Raw genomic sequence first — 21,978 nt, forward strand, 5'->3', positions numbered from 1 at the left:
ATAAAAGAGTTATAGGTAGTTATAATAATAATGCAACATAATATTAATGCAACTTTTCAGGTGTGACGATGGTTTACGTGAAGAATACGCTTTTATCGAGCTACAGGGCGATCTGAAGTCCCATTCCGAGACTGCGTTCGATGGTAAATTCGTGGGCGATTTGCATTTCAGCAAGAGCGGCACGCCACTGCTCATCATAGGCCACCACCTGATGTACGGCAAGGAGACCAAGCTGGATAAGCCGTTCGCCCTTCTAGAAAAATGCCAAGAAGATGGAAACGTAACCTACAAAGTCAGGTGCGTCGTTAAAAACAAGATAATTTTCAAAACCAGACCTAAACCCATAGTCGGCGCTTAATAAATTTTGTCTAAATACAGTTTTTTTTTTCATTGAACACACCCATTAATTTCGAATATACAGTACGTCCCAGGATTGTCTTTTTAAGAAGAAAAACTTTTTTATTGATATTTTGAGAAAAATGCATTCTTCATAAAAATGGTTGCTTGTTCTATGTAATAGTTAATCCCGTTTTTGATCGATAATTTGTTTTAGCACCAATACCAATCACTAGTCCTAAAATCTCCTAACAAAAGTATTAAACTATTTCAATCATTGTTGATCGCACTGTATGTTTTATTTGACGATGACAATAAAAAAACTCAACTAAAATACAACTAAATTTTATTTAAATCCATATAATTGTTATAAATTTTCTCTTTACATATTATTTTACAACTTAATACTTGTATTTTATTTATATTATTTAAAAAATCGTTTATAAGAAAAGGTAAACATATAAAAACGAAAAAGTATTAGATATACCAGTATCAAAAATGGACATATATTATTAAGGAGCCTGAAATTACTTGATTTTTTAGTTATGCACTGGTTTATGCGTCTATTTTCAGTTAATATCACACAAATCTATAAAAATTATTTATAATTCAATAAAATTCTCTTAAAACTTAAAAAAAAATCAATATTATACCCAGTAAAGCTAATATTTTCACTAAGATATTTTTTTTAATATTTACTACTCTCTATGGTCTTAATAACTTAGATCAAAAATACCATACAATCGGGAAAAAAAACGGCGTCAGAGTTAGCTTGGAAATGAAGATTTTTCTCTAAAATTACATTGTGAATAATATTTCCAAGCCAACTTGACGCGTTTTTTTCTTCGATCATACGTTATATTTGGTTAATATTTGATAAAAAATCAATCGGTTTGTAGTATAATCAGAGGCCATATTCATTTGATATGATGCAAGTATTAATGGCGTCGCAGTAAGCGTTGAAATGTCATTTTAATTTGAACTTTACTACATCCATCGCTAAAGATCTATTGTACTCTTAACCTTTATAAGGACTTCATCCTTTCATTTGATTATATATCCAATGAACACAAAGACTTAAAAATGTAATATACAGGGTGGCGCCTCTCATACGTCGCGGAAGATCCAAGGAGAACGGTAGTTAATATCGAAATGAAATTTTGGCAGCATATATAGGTTAACTGAAAGCATTTTATAAAAATATATAGAATTATACATGGTGTCCCCAAAAAAAGTTACACTTCAAAGTTGTGTTTTTTCCAGGGTTGGCATGATTTAAATCAAATGACTTAAATCATGATTTAAATCGTGATTTAAATCAAGTGATTTTTATAATTTTAATCATTGATTTAAATCAAAAAAAATAATTTTATTAAAACTTTATTATAAATCAAAAAATAACTGTAAATTTTTGCCCCAGAATGCGAAAATCAATTAATATATAGGGTGTTACCATTACAAAAAACACAACTTTGATATGTAACTTTTTTTGGGGACACCCTGTAGAACTCTCTATATTTTGAAAAAGTGCTCTGAATTAACCTACATATGCTCACAAAACTTCATTTCAATACAAACTGTCGTTCTCCTTGGAGCCTCCGCGACGTACGAGAGGCGCCACCCTGTATTTCTATATTCATACATTAAAGACAAACAGGGCGTCATGGTAGTGATTTTGCAACAACTTTTATCACTTTTTTAACTTTTTTCTTGATAAATTACTTTTTTATTTACGTTTATTTTAAAATTAGTTCTACAGTATGTTCCCGGATTGTCTTTACAACAGGAAAAACTTTTTTATTATTGACATTTTGAGAAAAATTCATTCTTTATAAAAATTTTTGCTTGTTCTAAAATGGATAATCCCTTTTATACTTTTCCAAATTTCAATACCGTTTTAGAAAAAAAAAATAAAGAAACTCAGTTGTATTAAAACACCTTTGTGGTCTTGCAAAACTGCTTGATGTATGTACTCCCTCCTTAGGCTTTTTATTCAATGAATATATATTTTTCAATAAAAAAATACTCAATTTTTATTATAATAATCTTAATATAAAATTATACTATACCGGGTGCGTCTCAAAAGTGGCTCACCCCCTATAACTTTTTTATTTTTTCAGAGAAAACAAAAACCGATTTGGTATGTTAGTATAAGCACAGATTATACAGATTATAAACTTATCGCCAAAAGCATTGTTATTCAAGGTTCCAATTTTCGGAGTCGCGCACTAGTTAGGTTACTAGTTAGCGCACATAGCACGCCCACTTATGGCCTCTAAAATTGTGCACAGCGCCTGACCGGCCCTGTTATTACGCTGTTTAAACAGGAGTTTATTTTTGCGCACAAGAAAATTTACTCGTTTGCTCATCGTCATAAAAAACAATTTTAGGGACAAGATTTTTATCTGTATACTTATAGGATACCTAATCTGTGGTATAAGACATAAATTTGGATTGATTGGTGTATTCAATTGTTTTTGGTCACTTCCAAAATGGAAATGACTACAACTTTTGATTTTTAAATGGCACCCTCGGATTTTTTTTTACTTTATTCGATAGAAACTGACATTGACATTCTGAATAGAATGACATATCATATGTCAACTTTTGACATTCTCGATTAATAAAAAATTGTATTTTAAAATTCAATCTAGAGTGTCATGGCTATGTTAAAAACACTAATTCTTCATCAAGGAAAAAATGAAAAAATAGATTTCATCGTCTAATGATTTTAGTGTCTTGTACTGGCCAGTTAGAAAATGCTCAAATCATATTTTTAATCATATCTCAATTTTTTCAAATGGAACGAGGGTGGCTCATTAGCATATTTGGAAAAAGCATTTTTTTACGAATAATTTGATACCACAGACTTGGTATTTCGAGTCAAATTTTCGCTACGAACCGCAAGTTATAATTTCAAATAAACCATATGCGAAAATGTTGACATATGATATGTCATTCTATTCAGAGTAACATTCTCTATCGAATAAAGTAAAAAATACCGAGGGTGTCCTTTAAAAATCAAAAGTTGTAGTAATTTCCGGTAAAACCGGAAGTGATCGAAAACAATTGAATACGTCAATTAATCCTAATTTATGTCATATAGTATATACATACCAAATCTCGTTTTTTAACTAAAAAAGTAAAAAAATTATATAGGGGTGAGCCACTTTTGAGACGCACCCGGTATTGTATTATTTGGTGCGGCCTCTGATAGCCTACTGCACTGTTTGTATTCGATCTCCATAATAATATATATTAGTATTACACTTGTTTAACATTATTTCAAAAACCAATCGTAACAGTTTTATTAAGAAGCGTAATGTCAAAGAGAACACGTTCTAACAAACAATAACCGATATTGTACTTGATTTTCAACGAAAATTATCAACAATAATAAGCGACATTTGATTTAAAAAGTGACATCATAACAAAAACTATTTTTACCCGATACCATATACCAATTAACAAAAGAAAATCGTTACGCAAAGCACCCTTTGATTGATTTTTATGGAATAAACTTAATTCATCACAGTTTGCATTAAAATACAAAGCCATCGTTTTCAAATAACACTAGGGATGGTATTTTTTCCGATATATCGATAACTAATCAATAGGTATTAATATATCGAATAATTATAGGTGTTTTAAATATTATCGATATATCGATAACTATAGGTAATGCGATAGTTATCAATATATCGATAATTGTCGATATATCCATAATTATGAATATAACATTACGACATATCGATAATTTAAATATATCCATAGGTAAAATCCATAATCGTCCATCCCTAAGTAACATCCTGTATATTTTTTACATTAATTACACATATATTTCAAATTGATATTATTGTTTAAAATGTGGCGGTTTATAGTGATTTTATTATAAATTCAATATTTCAAACAAAAAACGGCGTCAGAGTTGGCTTCAAAATGAAGATCTTTCTATGTAAAATTATATGGTGAATGTCCCCGATCGGCAATTCCAAACCAACATGACGCCTTTTTTTTTGATAACGCAGTATATATGTTACAGTAAAAGTTGGAAATCAGTGATTATTAACAATTACTAGTAAAAGCTCACATTCACTGATTTGCAAAGACTATGCCAGTAAAAGTTCAACGGCTATTTTTGAAACCAACTTTTACTAGCGAATGCATTATATAGCATTCCCTAGACAATCGCAGTGAATTTGAAAGATTCAGTTAGCGCGGTTGCCACATGTTGTAAGATATAAGGATAAGTTAAATAATAGGCAATATAATAACATGAAATTGGGCTAAACGTTCGCAACGTTGACAGACATTTGGCTGCATCTGGCGGTAAATTCGCTTTGTTTTTTGTGGTTATGTATAATTGTTTTGTTATCGTTGTAAAAAGTGCTGTGCGGTATTTTCTCTATAGAAGAAATTTTCTGTGAAAAATTAAGGTAAACTAGACACTCGCAAGAATGTAATAGTGCTTGTTTTTCATTTCTGCAAGTTTTATTTGTTCTAACTTCTACCAACAAGCATCTCAGCACACTCGCTCGCCCTGTACAATAGAATCACTTTTACTGGCAATCTTTAGTAAATGTTACTTTCCCTAGTGAATGTTAGAAATTACTAGGAAAAGTCGACAAATCTCTTTAAAATACCTCATTCAAATGTTAACATTCACCGAATTTCCGACTTTCACTGTAACATAATGTACTACAAATAATATACAGGGTGTCGTTTAACATTATTTGCTCTAAATCAATAATCAATTATTGTTTCTTACTAGAAAATATGATTGTACTTTATTTTGAACAGAAATTTGAAATTTAATCGTCAAAAAAAACATAAAATGGCGCTTTGTGCAACGATTTTATTATCACCCGGTATACGGTCTGGGATTTTTACACAGTTCCGTCGAAGAGTGAATTAACTAATGTAATTAATTTGTATGGCAAGTTAAATGTAGAAATAATACACACAAAAAATAATCGATAAATGCACTGTGGGTATTTAAAATATAGAGAATAAAAAATAGATAAGATAGCACAATACGAAAAAATATTTCAAAAATATATACCAACAAACATGCCTATGTCTTTATTTGGTACTATTTTTTTTTGGAAACGTCACGTAAGAATATGAATCACATTTATGCACATTTTCATTATTCAGTTAAATTCGACTAAAATCGAGCTAGTCGACAAAAGTTGTGCTTCTTTAGCGGCGATTACACTAGAATGTTTCTTTTTTAAATCAACATTTACGATGCTAATGGCCAAAATATACGTGAACACCCTATACAACCATCGTTCAATGTTACGTTATACAGGGTGGTCCGAACTGTATTCCGGAAACTTCGGCAGCATAGTCTGCAGATAAAAATAAGTAAAAAAGTTCGTATAAATGTATGTCCTAAAATGCTTAGTTTCGGAAATACAGGGTGTAGAAATTTCGTTTTTATTTCGATTTTTTCCAAATAATTTTTGAATTAACGTCAATATTTGGATGAAAATTGGTGTCTGGGAGGTTTTTGACATGAGAAATTTGATTTTGATGTTAATATGACTCCTATTTGTAGGGGGCGCCACCTACATTTGTTTTAATTGTTTGAAGAGTAATAACTTTTCATCCGTACCTGTATAAAACTACTGAGTAAAAAAATATACATTTCCGTGTATTTTTACGTAAAAAATATCTCTTGGTAAAAATCGCTACGAGCAACCGTTCTGAAGATATTTAGAATGGAAATAGTCAATACATGCCATTATTGACAAAAAATAAACACGTTGAGTAGATAGTTATACTCTGTTTTTTTTTTTCTCAGGTAAGATTTCGACAGACGATGACAGAAGAAAAGCAGATGACGTCCCATACCAATCTATTTATTTTACTAAAAAAAGTTTCTAATAATTTTTGAGTTATCTATGGATGGGTTTAAATATAAATCCGTCATGCGTCGTGTCTTGTTGTTTTTAACCAGTTTTATTGGTTTATTTAAAAAATGACAGATCGTATTTCAATTTTATTGGCTTGACGGAACGATGAACGACAAACGGACGCCGATGCGTATGAACTCGCCTTTAGATTTTTGTAATTTTTGACGCTTGTCAAAGTCTTGCCAAATTATAGGTTAGAATTTTGTGTCAACTTTTGTTAAATACCCTGCGTCTTGGAAGATGATGCATTTTGATTCGTATTATTACGTGTGTTTTGTGTCTTTTGAAGTCAAGTGGAGGAAAAATCGAGTGAAAATTAACTGTAGACCCAGAGCACAGTTTATGGTTTATACTCGCTGCCCAGGCAGAAAGTTTTATACACCAATGAAATTGCCATCGATAAAGTTTGTATACCATTTCGTCGTAGATAAGTGCATCTCGTATATGGTAGAAGGATCAAACTAAACACATACTAAAAACTGGAGTAGCTGTAAAATATCGACAGCACACGATAGGTAAATAATGGATTTTAGTACTGCAGAAAAATAATGTCAAAAGGTACTGGTTTAAAAAAATTAAGATTAAAGTTAATTAATCAACCTTTAAGGTATAAAATTTGGTAGGTGTTATTATTAATAAAATAGTTTGTTTTATTTACCTATGTTGTTTTATTTATTCCTATGGAATATTACAAATTTGTATTTGTACATAAGTTATATTGATAAATATAATCATAAATGCCGGTAGTTTCATAAAGCTTGAAAGTAAATAATAGTTCTTTTTTATATTTTTTTGGTATGTAGTCTCTTGTTCTTGTTTGTTTTGTATTAACACATACCGTTTTTATTAAATAAAATAACTCGATTACATTTTTTCAGTTTTATACAGTTTTTTTCACAATATTTTGAAGTAATCACTTGTCATCTTGTCAATCAAATTTTAAATATATCCTGCAATGCGTTCCAGTTGTACCAACTTATTTCTTTGTAAAATAAAATAAACTACTTTGAAATTAAAATGACAGACACATCTATCACTGTCAAGGATCTTCTCGTTGGACAGACTATATTTGACTGAAATAATAAAATTGGGAAATTTTTATTTTTTTAAATTAATTATAAATTTTTCTTCGAAAAAATTACGATAAAACAGTTTCTGTTGAACTTTTGTCACAAAAATATTTCAAATTTATGATTTCAGTCTAATAACTATTTAGTCAACGTGTTTAATTTATGCCAATGATGACTGGTATTGATGATTTCCGTTGCAAATATCTCGAGAACAATTTCTCGTAGCGATTTTAACCAAGAGACCTTTTTTACGTAAAAAGTCACAGAACTGTATATTTTTTCACTCAGTATTTTTCAACAGACACAGACGAAAAGTTATTACTCTTCAAAACAGTTAAAAGACATGTAGGTGGCGCCCCCTAGAAATAGGAGTCATACTGACATCAAAATCAAATTTCTCATGTCAAAAAACCATATACATGTAACTTAAAAATATACTCAGTGTTCCCTATTTAACCCCGTGTGCTGTTTCCGTGCCGTAAGAAAAAGACAACATAACTCAGCTCCATATTAATGCTGCATAAGTCTATTTCACCCGGATATGGATTGAACTGCGACTGCGCCAAACTCCGATTGTGTTCTGTTTGAATTACTTTTTATTTGTGCGCGTAAAAGAGTGATTTTGTTTAGTTTATTGTTTCCAACTATTTTTTGATATTTTTCCAACTACATGATAATGTGTTATAAATAATAAAAATATAAATAAAATTGAAGGTTAGGTGAAATGTCAGTCAACCACTTCCCTTTAAAAACACCGACCAAGGAAAACTTCTTCAGGTAAGGCATGCGCAGTTAAATTATTATCCGGGTGAAATAGACTTATGCAGAATTCCATATTTCTCTTTCACTGTTTGGGCTTCACTTTTTGGAGATTAGGCTGAGTATAGGTAGTTATATGTATATGCAAAAAACTCCCAGACACCAATTTTCAACGAAATACTGAGGTTACTTCAAAAATTGTTTAGAAAAAATCGAAATAAAAACGAAACTTCTACACCCTGTATCTCCGAAACTAAGCATTTTAGGACATACATTTATTTATGAGAACTTTTTTACTTATTTTTATCTGCAGAATATACTGCCGAAGTTTCCGGAATACAATTCGGATCGCCCTGTATAACACGAGATAGAAGAGATATAGTCTGTCCAAGGAATCAGGGGTGATTTCGACAGACGACATCCAAAAATAACAGAAAATACAATTTGCTTGCGAAGTAAAATAACAGACACAACTGTCACTGTTAAGGATCATCCCATTGGACAGACTATAGCAGATAGTGTAAATTAAGCATGGAACTCACTTTTGAAATTTTAAGTAACTCAGATGAAGAATTAGATAAATAACAGAAAAATAATAATTTGTGTATTAATGCCTTAGTTGGAATTCATATGATATTTCTATATTATGTCTTTATTAGTTTTTACTTGCTGTTTCTTTTTTTAACGTTTCTTTATTTAATAGTGCAATGTAATTTTATATATTTAGATGTAGATTTTATTGCCTTAAATAAAAGATTTTGAAAATTTTATTTTTTAACAATTTTTTAATATTTTTTATCACAAAATATTTTAAATTAGAATCGTCCTGTAGTATGCGGTTGGGTGATTCTAGCATTTTCAAACATGCGTCACTAAATTACAAAATGACGACCAAACGTTAAAATTTCAAAAGTGACATAGATTGAAGATACAAGTTTAGATTGGAAAGTTCCCATAAGGACAACGTAAATACTATTTGGCGCTATTCATATAACGGTCGCTCTCCAAAGCTTTTGATACTTTCGGAGCGGTTCGGCTTTTTCCGGAATTATGTCGCCAAATATTATTTCTTCAAATTTATTATTTTCTTTTAATTTCTTAAATAAAATACAGTGTGTTGCATATAAGAAACTCTATTTTATTTAAGGACATGTATGAAATACCTATAAAACATTGAAAACCGCCACGATCCACGATGGTTTTTGCAGTTCACAGTTCACATAGCTTTTTAAGTTTTTAATGCCACTTTTTTTTCAATGAGGGCGGTTTACAATTTTTACAAATTCTGACTTTGACGAGAGAAAATTATTTCTGTTCTTGTTTGGCGGTTGTTCTTAACAACCGCTATAGCAGCGCCCTACAACGGATGCGCTCCAAAACAACTATAGGTTTTGGCGGCAAGCCGCGCATTCCAATCTAAACTTGTTTCCTTTATCTATGAAAAATGACTTCCATGCTTAATTTAATCATTAGTCATGCAAAAAATCAGTCATAAATAAAGATCCCCCGAAATACTCACTTTAATATCTCGACCGGATTTTTGTTTACACTTTACAATTTATTGGTGCAGTTTGGTTTGCGCAAATTATCTGATAGTCTAAACGGCCCTTAATACTGTATATCGTTGCCATTATCTCTGGAACATGTCTACTAGGGTGTAAAAAACAATAACAGACCATGCAAACCCTTAATATTCACAATAAACCCCAAAGATGATTCATTTCCCATTTAAATTACATGGGAATTTGTCACTTTTTGCAAATATTTTTTTTTCTCTCGATTTTCTTCTCTCGCAGCCATGACATTAAATATTCTTATACAGAATTGAACGCTCTACAAAAAAGGTCTCTTACAATTTTTCGATAAACCTACTCCTTCAAAAATTATTCACGGTTAAATTTAACCACTCGGTAAATTCCTAAATTCTTCAACTTTTTTGACAAAATTATGATTATTTTGAAAAATTTAATCTGTTACTGTAAAAATATACAATTCTGATGGTGTTAAGGTTGGGAATTCAGAAATTTCAAGTCTAATGAAGTTTAAATCATTTAAGCTGATTTATTTTAATAAACATTGTTTATTAAAATAAATTAGCTATACTTAAATGGTAGGAATAACTTTTGAAGGAATACGTTTATCGAAAAATTGTAAGAGACCTTTTTTGTAGAGCGTTCAATTCTGTACAAGAATATGTGATTGTCATGGCTGCGAGAGAACAAGATCGAGAGAAAAAAAAATATTTGCAAAAAGTGGCGGGGAAACGGTAAAATGGGAAATGAATCGTCTTTGGGGTAAGGTTTATTGTGAATATTAAGGGTTTACAATAGTCTGTTAATTTTTTTAGACAATAAACTAAAAATTTAGAGGGCGTTGTGAGAGAAATGATCAACTTTGGAAATAACGGACAACCTAAAAAAAATGTCTACTGTACTATTTATTAGACAGTTAAAGCATGGCACAATGCATATACGTATCTCAGGGTAGGTAATAGTGATGGGTTGTTATTTAACTATCTGTTATTTTAAAACAATTATTTAGAAATAACATAACGCAACCGTTACTACTAAAAAATAACAGATATAAATTAACGACACGTAGAGATCTACCGTTCGTGAAACGAAGTCGGCGCTCTGCAAAGCCACGAAATTCAATGCTGCTCGAAGCAATTCCAAAAAACAACTAGTATAGATGGAAAACATGTTATTTCGACAACCATCGATACAGGCGGCGAGATACAACGGACAACGGAGTGGGGAATGCGCTACGGCGCGGCGAACGTAGCTGCATCCGTCGATGGTCGTGCTGGGCTTGCAACAGCTTAAAAATAATAGGATATAAAAGAAGCAGCTTTTTTGAAACAGTTGCGGGCAAAACACCTGGCGGTCGAGATAACAGGAGTGGGAAAGCAACGCTGCTGCATCGGTCGATTGTCGATGGAGGCTCGCAACGGGTTATAACGTGTAGAAAATAAGCAGGCATTTTAGATACGTTGTTTTTTAACCTGTTACGAGCATAACAGGCGGCGGTCGAGTTAATCGGAGTGGGAAAGTAACGCTGCTGCATCTGTCGATTGTCGATGGAGGTTCGAAACAGGTTGGAGAATAACGCATCAGTTGTTTTAGATACATTGTTTTTCAACCTGTTACGAGCATAACGGGCGGAGGTCAAGATATTATGGCGCTGTATATTTCAGTACTTAGTTATTAAGTTTCAATATTTAGGTATTTATTTATTCTGAAAAAATTTCAGAATAAATACCTAAGTAGAAATTCTCCTTTGCAAATTTTAGTGTAAAATTAATTCGAACTACGCAATTCAGGCGGATCGTGGGGCAGGGCGTAGGTAGATCGGAATGTATAGGTATAGACGAGTGGTGGCATTTTGGCTTTTATATATCGCAATTTGTAAACAGCGCTTATTTGTAAACAACCACCATTTTAGATAACAATCGATATTTAGAAATGTTTTGACACCCTGGAAATACTACCACCGAGCACGTCATTGTTGCCACTTGCAACTGCGTTAATACGCCTGGCGACGACCGCCTCATACTCTTTCAGATATTTAGCAATAAAATAAAAAAACCTGTTATTTTTAAGCTGTTATTTTAAGCTATTTTTATAAATAACTATAACAGTTTCAACTGTTATCTAAAAATAACAGTTTTGCCCATCACTAGTAGGTAACGTAGAAACTTACGCTACGGATGTGGATGCGTCGTCGCGCAAACGAGAGTTAAAGCAAGTATTTTGACGTTACGTAACCATGTTACGTAACGTAACCGGTACATATGTTTTTCTATAATGTTTTGTGAAATGCTTTTTAATTTTTTATTCCATTGATTTGACATCAAATTTATAAAAGTAATATCGAAGGATAAAAAAGCATTAACGGAAATTATATTATTGAAATTGAAAGTATCCATTCTTAAAAACTTAAAATGTGTACAAATGATTAATTTATTATATTAAAATAGGCCCATTTCCTGTTTCACAAAGATGTTTATCGATTTGAATTTGTACATTCGGCATCGATCGGGTGAAATCGAAACTCCTTTGGCTCGATACGTTTGCGCTTTGTACGTACGTAAAGGCACGCAAAGATACGTATCACGTATCCGTAAATGCAAGTGAATTTCTCACTGCGCGAGCGTACATGTCAAACGATACGTTTACGTCTACGTCTTTGGCCGTGCTTTAACCGTCTATTATAGTTGTTTGTCATTGTAATTTAAAACTTCTATTATAGTTGTTTGTCATTTTAATTTAAAACTTTTAAAGTTCTTATATGAGTTTTTTCTATTCTAATGTAATCGCCGCCACATATACTGTATACTGCCACATCGAATTACTGCAGATATCTTCTTCGATCCCGTGTAATAATTCGAAATGAGAGCGCGCTACGTAAATGAAGAAAGTTTGTTTTTTTGTTGCAACTTCTAACGGAAACGGTACCAAAGTGTTCTAGAGTAATCTTAGAGAATAACACATTTACGTTTGGGTTTGGGCGGCATGACGGGACACAGCACCGCCCTGATGGCTTCGTCGAACACCGTTTTCAGTCCTTTTTGAGTTAGAGCCGAACATTCTAGATATTTGACGGCGCTGATTTCCTTGGCCATCGCCAAGCCCTACAAATCAACCAAAATACAATAAATTACAAGGAAAAAACTCATGCATTCGCTAATACCAAAGTTTCTAATACTAACTTATTGATTTTATTAAGAATGATCTTTGATAAAACTAAATACAACTGTAGAGCCTAGGGATATTTTAATTTTTGCCTATATTTTTATTTTGTAGCTGCGATAATCCATGAATTCTTTCAAATACAAAAAGGAACACCTTATCGATATTTCAGTTTGTTTACCTTTACTTAAATTATTTTATTTTATCCCACAAAACACTAAAATTTTATAAAAAGAAGAAATCGAACAAAAATGAGCCATTAGAGGCAATTTTGAAAAAATATCCCTAGATTTTGCGGTTGTGTGTTTATTTATTTATCAACGGACAATAATTGCCCAACATAAAATAAATTACAGTGACTAAGATAGTAAAATAGCTAATAATTTACATTTTATCGCGATCAAACATCGTTTTCAACAAAAAGCGATGATGACAAATTTCTGCGGATTGCGTTACATCTACGGCTTCTAACCTAATAATATCGAAACTGACACTAAAGCCTATACACGTGACAAAATGAAATTTTCGCAAAAATGTTTAAGTTTGTTGTATATAAGATACCGCTCTTCATTTTACTTTATAGGGCAAATGATTGTAACAGATAATATTTAGTTTAAAACTGCAAAAATTAGTTTAAACCGAATTTTATTATTGCGATGTTGGTCACATTGCGCCGTGTTCAGCAACGTTGTCGTTTATTATTTGACAGTTATCATAATGTCAGTCATTATTTTGTGTAATATTGTATTGTTATTGAATCTAGAAGTAAGATTGATTGGTAAGCACATTATACCAGTTTCAAAGTTATTTCTACTTATTTCAATTTGTAGCTGCTGTTTGAGTGCAGTTTCACAAGCTGTTAAGTAATGAACCATTAAAAAGTAAAATAAGCTATAAAACAAATTAATTAATTAATTACTAAAATATTACTTATTATTTTAAAAATAAAACGTAAAAATAATTAAAAAGCAACATAATTAATATATTGTTTCCCAATTTTATTATAAAAATTTGGGATATATTTAGCAGAAATGTTGAATATATGTTAGAAACTTACTTGTGGATAAGTAATTGGTGCCAGCTTTTTATCTTTCAATTTTTCAATTGTACTTTTATCTTCTCTCAGATCTAATTTTGTACCTACTAGTATAATGGGCGTATTCGGGCAGTGATGTCTTACTTCAGGGTACCACTAAAATAAAAAATGTTTTCTTTTACAACTCCCTACCTTTAAAATAAGCTCTGTAATTCATCAGTGCCATGAGTTTAACTATTGATATTAAGTAAAAGTAAGATTTACTCTACTTTTCCGTAGTTTTTCTTACCTTTGCTCGGACATTCTCGAATGAAGCGGGATTAACTAAGGAAAAACAGATTAGAAAGACATCAGTCTGTGGATAAGACAAGGGCCTCAGCCTGTCGTAATCTTCCTGACCGGCCGTATCCCACAATCCTAAATTAATGGGTTTACCATCGACCATCACATTTGCAGAATAGTTATCGAAAACTGTCGGTATGTACTCGCCAGGAAAGGCATTCGTAGTGTAGGAAATCAACAGGCACGTTTTACCAACGGCACTACAAAACAAAAGATTCGTTATTTAAATGTTTATTTACAATAATTGACGGTGACTAATTTTCGTCACAGAAAATGGCATAACCAAGGCATAACTATTATGACATTGTGTAAAAATTGCATACACAAATAGATATAGAACACCTGTGGGTGGTTTACTTACCCATCGCCCACAACAACACATTTTATTGCTTGCATTTTGGCCTGTTTCCCAACGTCTTATCCTCAAAAAGTCTATTATATCGGACGATTTTCGGAAACTTGGGTGTGTAACGTCAAAAGCAAGGACGACCTAACACCAACAGTATTGTACTATAGGAACACATATATCTTCTATAAACGCTCAAGCACTCTCCTATATTATAAAATGTTACTTTTATATCTGTTAAATATGTGTAAGTTCACAGTAAACAACTCTACGCAGGAGTTTTTCAATTCGCCACAATAATGACGAATACCAAACACCAGGGATTTTTTTTCTTCTTTGACAACCTCTGTTGACAATTGACAAATGCGCGACGGACGGTGCGATTGACAAACAGGTCTAACTAGGGATGGGAACGACGTATCGATATGTTCATAACAATAATTTGTTTCGATACATTTAATGAATAAAAAGTTAAGTGGATATAATCCAAGATATAATCAACAAAATTAGCGAGATCGCGTATCGCGAAGGCCGTGGCGAAGGTATTATAATATAAAGGTATATAAAGGTATTGCTTTCTGTTTTTTAAACGTGTTCAGAGATATATAGCCTGCTATGTTTGCTCTTAGATCTATAGGGGGAGATCAAAATGTAATTTTTAAGTTTTTTGGCTGAGAAAATTTAATTCCGGAAAAAGACTTGTGATTTAAGTCTTTATTCCGAAATAGAAAAAGATTTAAGCCATTAAAAAAAATTTAAGTTTTCTAAAAGATTTAAGTCTTTTTAGAAAAGATTTAAGTCATTAAAAAATATTTAAATCTTTTTTTAATGACTTAAGCCACTTTACAAAAGATTTAAGTCTTTTATGAGATATAAGTCTTTTTAGAAAAGATTTTAAGTTTTTTTTTATATATTTTTATCGTAATTTTTTTACAGCAGCGCCATCAAATATGTGTTCACCATCTTTAGTTTCATAAAAAAGTAGCAACTGTGAAAACCGTATCTTTGTACCGCTGCTCATAAACTAGAAACCCTGTAAAACACACAAAAATGGGACAAGCTGTACAAAGTACCACGAAATTTAATTTTATTTAAGTTGTTGATGTTTTTATATGTGTGTTTTTATGTCTTTGATGCGTTTATTTTTTATATAGTTGTTTATATAATATTTTATTCTAATCTGTATCTACAATAAATTAATATAAAAAAAACAAAAAAATATAAAAAATTAAAAAAAAATACAATAAAAAAATAAAAACAATCGGTAATGGGTTTGGTTTGGATAGTACAAGAAAATTAATATTAACATTTAAAGAATAAGTATTTAAATTGAATTATGGTTGTTTTGACTTGGGGGAGGGAAATTATATTGATTTAATAAAAAATTAAAATTTGCAGGTTATCATGATTTAAGTAAAAAAAGACTCAAGTAAAAAAATACACTTAAATAACGTTATATTGAATTAAGTCTTTACAAAAACGACTTGACTTGAAAGAAAATGACTTAAGTCATTTCAACGTTATATTGAAATTGCATTAAGACTTAAATCATTTTGATTTTAGAAATGACTTAAGTTTTTTTAAAACTGACTTGTTGCAGTTATTTAGATAATTGATATCACCGTATCGATATATTTTTAAATCGCGCCATTCCTAGTACCAATTGTTTTTCCCCCATTTTCCTCAAAACTTACTAGACTAGTATTACTGGTTGCCTAGACACGACTTACTGACAATTGAAAATTAGGATAACAATATCTCAGCCAGATTTATTACTAAAATGGTTTACTTAATATAGCAAATAATTTACATTTGGAGTAATATATTTGATAACAAAAATTCTACAATAAACTATACATAATTACTGATTATATATGCATTTAACAGGACAAAAAATTAGATGTTTCCGGGGAATACTCCATCGGCTCTTTGCTCGTCCCATTTTTCGATCCAGGAGTTGGGGCAGGTGGCGTTGAACACCTTCTTGAAGTAGTCGCACGGTGCGTAGTTGGCTCCCCTGATTCTCTGGCACCTGTGGTAGTCCACGTAGCTCTGGTAGCAGTGACGCGTCTGGTTGGTGTTCGGGAAGCGCGAGTCGAACGGCACAGTTTTAATTTGGTCTAAGGTTGCTGGGGCCGACATTCTTCTAAAAAGAATTATTTGTAAATACAGGGTGGCCCATTAGTGCGAAGAAAAATAGTAGGTTTGTTATTTTTTCAGATAAAAAACGACATTTGGTATGTTAATAAAGGACATAAATTAGAATTGAATGACGTTAAAAATGAATTTTTTCAGTTAAAAAACGAGATTTGGTATGTGAGTATATGACATAAATTAGGATTGATTGACGTATTCAATTGTTTTCGGTCACTTCCTATTTCACCGGAAATGACAACAAGTTTTAATTTTTGAATGACAAGTTCGGTATTTTTTACTTCATTTGATAGAAAATGATACTTAGAATAACGTATTATATGTCAAATTTTGACATTTTCAATTAAAAAAAATAGCATTTTATGTTTCAATTTAGAGTGCCATGAAATACCAAGTGTGTGGTACCAAATTATTAGTGCTTTTTCCAAATATGCTAATGAGCCACCCTCGTTCCATTTGAAAAATTCAGATATGATTAAAAATACAATTTGGGCATCTTTTAACTGGCCAGGACATGACACGAAAAACATTAGACGATCAACTCTATTTTTACAAGGTTCCTTGATTAAAAATTAGTGTTTTTAACACAGCCATGGCACTCTAAGTTGAAATTTAAAATACAATTTTGTTTAAAGCGATAATGTCAAAAGATATGATATGTCATTATATTCAGTGTCATTTTCTATCGAATAAAGTAAAAAAAAAACACCAAGAGTACCATTTAAAAATCAAAAGTTAATGTCATTTCCGTTGAAACAGGAAGCGACTGAAAACAATTGAATACGTCAATCAATCCTAATTGTCATATACTATGTCATATACTAAGATACCAAATCTCGTTTTTTTATCTGTAAAAAATAAAAAAGTTATAGGAGTGAGCCACTTTTGAGAAACACCCGATATGTAATAATACCGTAACTATTGTGAAACTGTTAAAAATTTTAGAATTCTTTAAATTCAAAAAATGTTCGTTTTTAATTTTCCATCTAACCAAAAGATAATATACAGGGTGTTCCATTAAAAAAGAAACAAAGAAAAATTATTTTATAATTTAGAAAGTCTGGCGTAGGATTTTAAAACCCTGTATGATATAAGATTACGATATAAATATAAATCCTTGGTAAAATGGTATTGAAAGTATGGAAAAATTCGTTTTAAATATATCTTTAATTTCAGTTTCTATGTTTCGTTAATGTGGGGCGAATATATTGATCGGTCCCTGTATATTAATCTTTTTAAAAATATTTTATATTTTTAACTGACACATTATTTAGACTCAGTTAACAGTTTGACAAAATACAAAATAGTTTTATTATTCTTCGACAAGTAGAGATATACCGCATGACCAAAAAAAAAACGGCGTCAAAGACGGCTGGGGAATGACAATCGATGATAATTAAGGCGAGGTCAATGCCGTTTTTTTTTTCGAGCGTATAGTATCTTCGTAAGTAATATCTGATTAAAATAATGTTAAGTATTTTTAAGAATTTTACAGAAGAGTGACCACTGGATTTAAATGTAACTGTATGTGTAATTATGTACAATATGATTGAAAAAAAAACGGCGTCAGCGATGGCTATAAAATGAAGATCGCTATCATTTTAAAATTAATATGGGGAAAGTCATCCATCGTCATTTTCAAGCCAACTGGACGCAGTTTTTTTCGATCATACGGTATTTTGGACTATGAGATAATTTTTTTTAAATTCCTTTATAAAATCTGATCTATACCGGGTGCGTCTCAAAAGTGGTTTTCAGTTAAAAAAACGAGATTTGGTATGTTAGTATATGACATAAATTAGGATTGATTGACGTGTTCAAATGTTTTCGATCACTTCCGGTTTCACCGGAAATAACTACCTCGATATTTTTTTTACTTTAATCGATAGAAAATAACACTCTGAATTGAATGACATATCATATGTCAACTTTTGACATTTTCGCATACGGCTTATTTGAAATCACAACTTGCGGTTCATAACGAAAATTTGACTCGAAATACCAAGTGTGTGGTATCAAATTATTCGTAAAAAAATGCTTTTTCCAAATATTTATGCTAATGAGCCACCCTCGTTCCATTTGAATAAACTGAGATATGATTAAAAATACGATTTGGGCATCTTTTAACCGGCCAGGACGAGACACTAAAAACATCAGACGATTAAATCTATTTTTCCAAGGCTCCTTGATTAAAAATTAGTGTTTTTAACATAGCCATGGCACTCTAGATTGAAATTTAAAATTTAGATTTTTTAATAAGCGGGAATGTCAAAAGTTGACATATGATATGTCATTCTATTCAGAATAGTCATTTTCTATCGAATAAAGTAAAAAAATTTTGCCATTTAAAAATCAAAAGTTGTAGTCATTTCCGGTGAAACAGGAAGTGACCAAAAACAATTGAATACGTCAATCAATCCTAATTTATGTCATATACTCACATACCAAACCTCGTTTTTTAACTGAAAAAATAAAAAAGTTATAGGGGTGAGCCACTTTTGAAACGCACCCGGTATAATAAATGCACTATTAAAAAGAGCAAGAACCATTTTCGACATAAAATAATGTAATACCAGCAGTTTTTTGGATAACTATTTATATTAAAATAAATATTACTTTATGTATCCATACATAAATCAAGACAATATTCTAATTAATATTATAAACAAAAAACTTAAAAAAATGCAAAACTAAATTGTTTACAGTAATAATACCCTTTTAGAGTATTTTTTACAAAAAGAAAAAAAATATTTTACAAAAATTAGACAAACTAAATTTATAAATACCTACATATTAGAAGGTCTATTATTTATTAAATTGTTAAAGAACTTAGGGCATTCTTAAAAACTAGTTTCATTGCCCATTAATTATCGTCATTCAGAGGCCTCAGTGCATATTTATTTGTTTTTCTTAACGATTTTACGTGTTTTGTAGGTTTTTATAATTTAAATTTTATTTTTTCTATGGTGTATTGAATTGTCAATTTTGATATGATTTGAAAACTACTAGATGGGATTAAATAAATATCTAATAGAGAATAAAGCTCAAGTTTCATTTACTTGAAATCAGGTATGTAAGAAATATTTGTTTATTCATTTTTAGAAATGTTTTTATTCATTTTTAGAAATGAAATTTTAGTTTTTCATTCTAGAATTTTTTCTAAAGACACACAAAAAAACTTCTTGCGAAGCATACCATTTTCATTTATTGATAAAATATTGTAAAATATAGCAAGATTTGAAAAGTATTGGGTACTTGGAATTGCCTTGGATAGGTTTGTTTTGGTTGGGTTTGGTTTGTTGGTTCATTTTTGTTTATTTTCGTTTTTTTTTCGGTAACGTATTGATATTTCAATTACAGTATCTACTAGGTTAATTTCATACCTATACAAAAAACGTGTTTAGAATGTAAAGCAAAAATACGTTTTCTTGTAACTGATTTCAGTTATTCTAAAGCCGGAAAAAAGACAATGATGCATTTCCGCAGAGAAATTTTTATGATTTTGTGTCTGGGGAGGCTTCTATATACTGGATGTTTTGTTGTTTTTTTTATAAGTGATTTCAATTAAAAAAAATCTTCACCCGACAATAAATATAAAATAGAGCTTCTTTTAGTATGTTTTGATATTAAATTGATTTTTATGACAAAGTTCAGATTTGTTTTTATTGACAACTGAGAACCCTGACAATTTCAGAAAAAATTAACAATTCTACTGTCTAACTGAGAGTGACAGCGAACAAGGTATTTTAAGAAGATGCCAGCCTCATTTAAGCAGGGGCCGTGTTTGTGAGTCGTCGTTGCAATACGCCTCTTTGTACTTTCGCACTTCGTTCATGTACACCGACCAGGGGTCCTGCGCCTTCGACGAATCCTCCTCGAGCGTTCGAATTTTTTGTACCATGCCCGTCTTTAACACTTTGCCGCCCCGTCGTTTTCCGAAAACCGGCACCGCCGCTTTCTTGGCTTCGTCCTGCTCCTGCACCTCTTCCTCTTTCTTTTGCTCCTGCATTTTCTTAAACATCTCCAGAAACGAGCCGTCATTCTTAAACGGCACGGGCGGCTGTTCCGGCTCCGGAGATCCCTCCTCTTCCTCCAAATCCTCCAGTTTCATATCTTCCTCTTTTATAATGTCACCCTCAACACCCCTCTCGCGTTCTTTATGACTGCGTCTCGGTCTTGGTGAACGAGAGCGTCTCCTCTCCCTCTCCCGGCCGCTCCTATATGATCGAGATACCGAATAGCTTCTGGATCGTGACTTTGATCGCGACCTTGAACGTTTACTCCGTTTTTTGTATCTATGCTTGTAGCTAGAGCTGCGAGACCGCGACCTGGAACGCGAGGACGAGTATCTCCTCCTTCTTCGGGTTCTTGAATGCGAACGCCTGTGCCGATCTCTAGAGTGGCCCCTTGACTTTTTCATTCTCTTGTGGTGGTGTGGACTGCGGCTACGCGACCTGTGCCTGGTCCTATCGGCAAAGTTCGAGTCGGTTTGCACGGTGACTTTGTCTTTGCTTCTCGAGGACCCAGTTTTCTGGCTCTCATCTTCGTCAATGTCAAACTCTGTGCCTGGAGGTGGAGGATTATCCCAGTAGGAGAATGACGACGAGGGATTCATCGGGATAAAGCTGTGGTGTAAACCTACAAGAGAACTTTCCAGGTATAAAACGCTGCAAGTACAATACAGGCGACATCATAAACTGCTGGTATTTTGTAGACGCGTGAACGAAATATCGTTTTCCGAATTAAGATTATGTCAAAAATGGCAAAGGGAATATTAATTTGATCGTGGTATAATACTTACACACTGGCAGTATTAGATAATCAATGAGAGAGTGACATTTGTAAATTTAACAAAAAAAAAACATTTGCAAATTTATTACTTATTCAAGCAATATTCTAGATACATAAAGATAGAACAAGCCTCTGTAACTACTAAATGCTATACTTATTGTAAGGTTTTTTTACTTTTTACCTTATATTCACTCCAAAACTAATCCAATAAAGTGACACAATATGGCTACCAAATTTTTACACAATCTTTTTTCTTGCTTCTTGCTCCTCTTGCTCTGTCTCATCTGTCTGTCTTCTGTCTCTTGTCTTGTTTACGCATAGAAAACACAGGTGGACAACCTCCAAACTGGTAACTAAAGCGCCTCTAAACCAAAAGAAGTTAAACCAATGAAATCGTTACAAGAAAACTGTAATAATCCTAAAAATTAGAAAATAGTTCGACGCCATTGGTTTTTAGAAACTTACAATTCAGATAACTCAATAGAAGCACATTAAATTGCTACTAGTCTACAATAGATGGCGATGTATAAAA

The 21,978-nt window shown here is 31.8% G+C and overlaps 3 protein-coding genes across 5 annotated transcripts in view; 1 reads left to right on the forward strand and 2 right to left on the reverse strand.

Moving 5' to 3' along the window:
- LOC115889886 (chromosome transmission fidelity protein 8 homolog) overlaps positions 1–377 on the forward strand; it is a 34,245-nt gene extending 33,868 nt beyond the window's left edge. The window contains exon 2 of the mRNA XM_030909976.1: positions 61–377. Within this exon, the coding sequence (XP_030765836.1) occupies positions 61–358 (298 nt within the window). The 3' untranslated portion in view covers positions 359–377. The remainder of the gene's footprint in view (positions 1–60) is intronic.
- Positions 378–12,558: 12,181 nt separating this feature from the next.
- On the reverse strand, positions 12,559–14,842 carry LOC115889945 (ras-related protein Rac1). Its single transcript, XM_030910047.1, has 4 exons — positions 14,517–14,842; positions 14,103–14,355; positions 13,835–13,969; positions 12,559–12,719 (listed from the first exon to the last, which is right to left on the reverse strand). The coding sequence occupies exons 1-4, from the start codon at positions 14,549–14,551 to the stop codon at positions 12,564–12,566; spliced, it is 579 nt and encodes a 192-aa protein (XP_030765907.1). The 5' UTR covers positions 14,552–14,842; the 3' UTR covers positions 12,559–12,563.
- Positions 14,843–16,250: 1,408 nt separating this feature from the next.
- On the reverse strand, positions 16,251–21,897 carry LOC115889873 (serine/arginine-rich splicing factor 11-like). Of its 3 annotated transcripts, none has more exons than XR_004051517.1 (2): positions 21,628–21,897; positions 16,251–16,647 (listed from the first exon to the last, which is right to left on the reverse strand). XR_004051517.1 is itself a non-coding variant. In XM_030909958.1 (2 exons), the coding sequence occupies exon 2, from the start codon at positions 21,268–21,270 to the stop codon at positions 20,419–20,421; it is 852 nt and encodes a 283-aa protein (XP_030765818.1). In that variant the 5' UTR covers positions 21,271–21,293; positions 21,628–21,895; the 3' UTR covers positions 19,243–20,418. The 3 variants fall into 3 exon arrangements, 1 of the variants encoding a protein (XP_030765818.1); XR_004051518.1 differs by having other exon boundaries at positions 16,251–16,644; positions 21,628–21,798; XM_030909958.1 differs by lacking the exon at positions 16,251–16,647 and adding an exon at positions 19,243–21,293 and having other exon boundaries at positions 21,628–21,895.
- Positions 21,898–21,978: the final 81 nt, after the last annotated feature.

Source organism: Sitophilus oryzae, unplaced genomic scaffold, assembly GCF_002938485.1.
Source record: "Sitophilus oryzae breed Bouriz unplaced genomic scaffold, Soryzae_2.0 scaffold_857_pilon_pilon, whole genome shotgun sequence".
Lineage (NCBI taxonomy): Eukaryota > Metazoa > Arthropoda > Insecta > Coleoptera > Curculionidae > Sitophilus > Sitophilus oryzae.

What these genes read in the sequence shown, in the direction of transcription:
- LOC115889873 (XM_030909958.1), bottom strand. Translation starts at nt 21,270, where the DNA reads ATGAATCCCTCGTCGTCATTCTCCTACTGGGATAATCCTCCACCTCCA.
- LOC115889945 (XM_030910047.1), bottom strand. Translation starts at nt 14,551, where the DNA reads ATGCAAGCAATAAAATGTGTTGTTGTGGGCGATGG. An exon ending in TGTGTTGTTGTGGGCGATGG is followed by an intron (nt 14,356 to 14,516) that starts GTAAGTAAACCA and finishes TTTGTTTTGTAG; the next exon opens with TGCCGTTGGTAAAACGTGCC. An exon ending in TCGAGAATGTCCGAGCAAAG is followed by an intron (nt 13,970 to 14,102) that starts GTAAGAAAAACT and finishes TTTTTATTTTAG; the next exon opens with TGGTACCCTGAAGTAAGACA.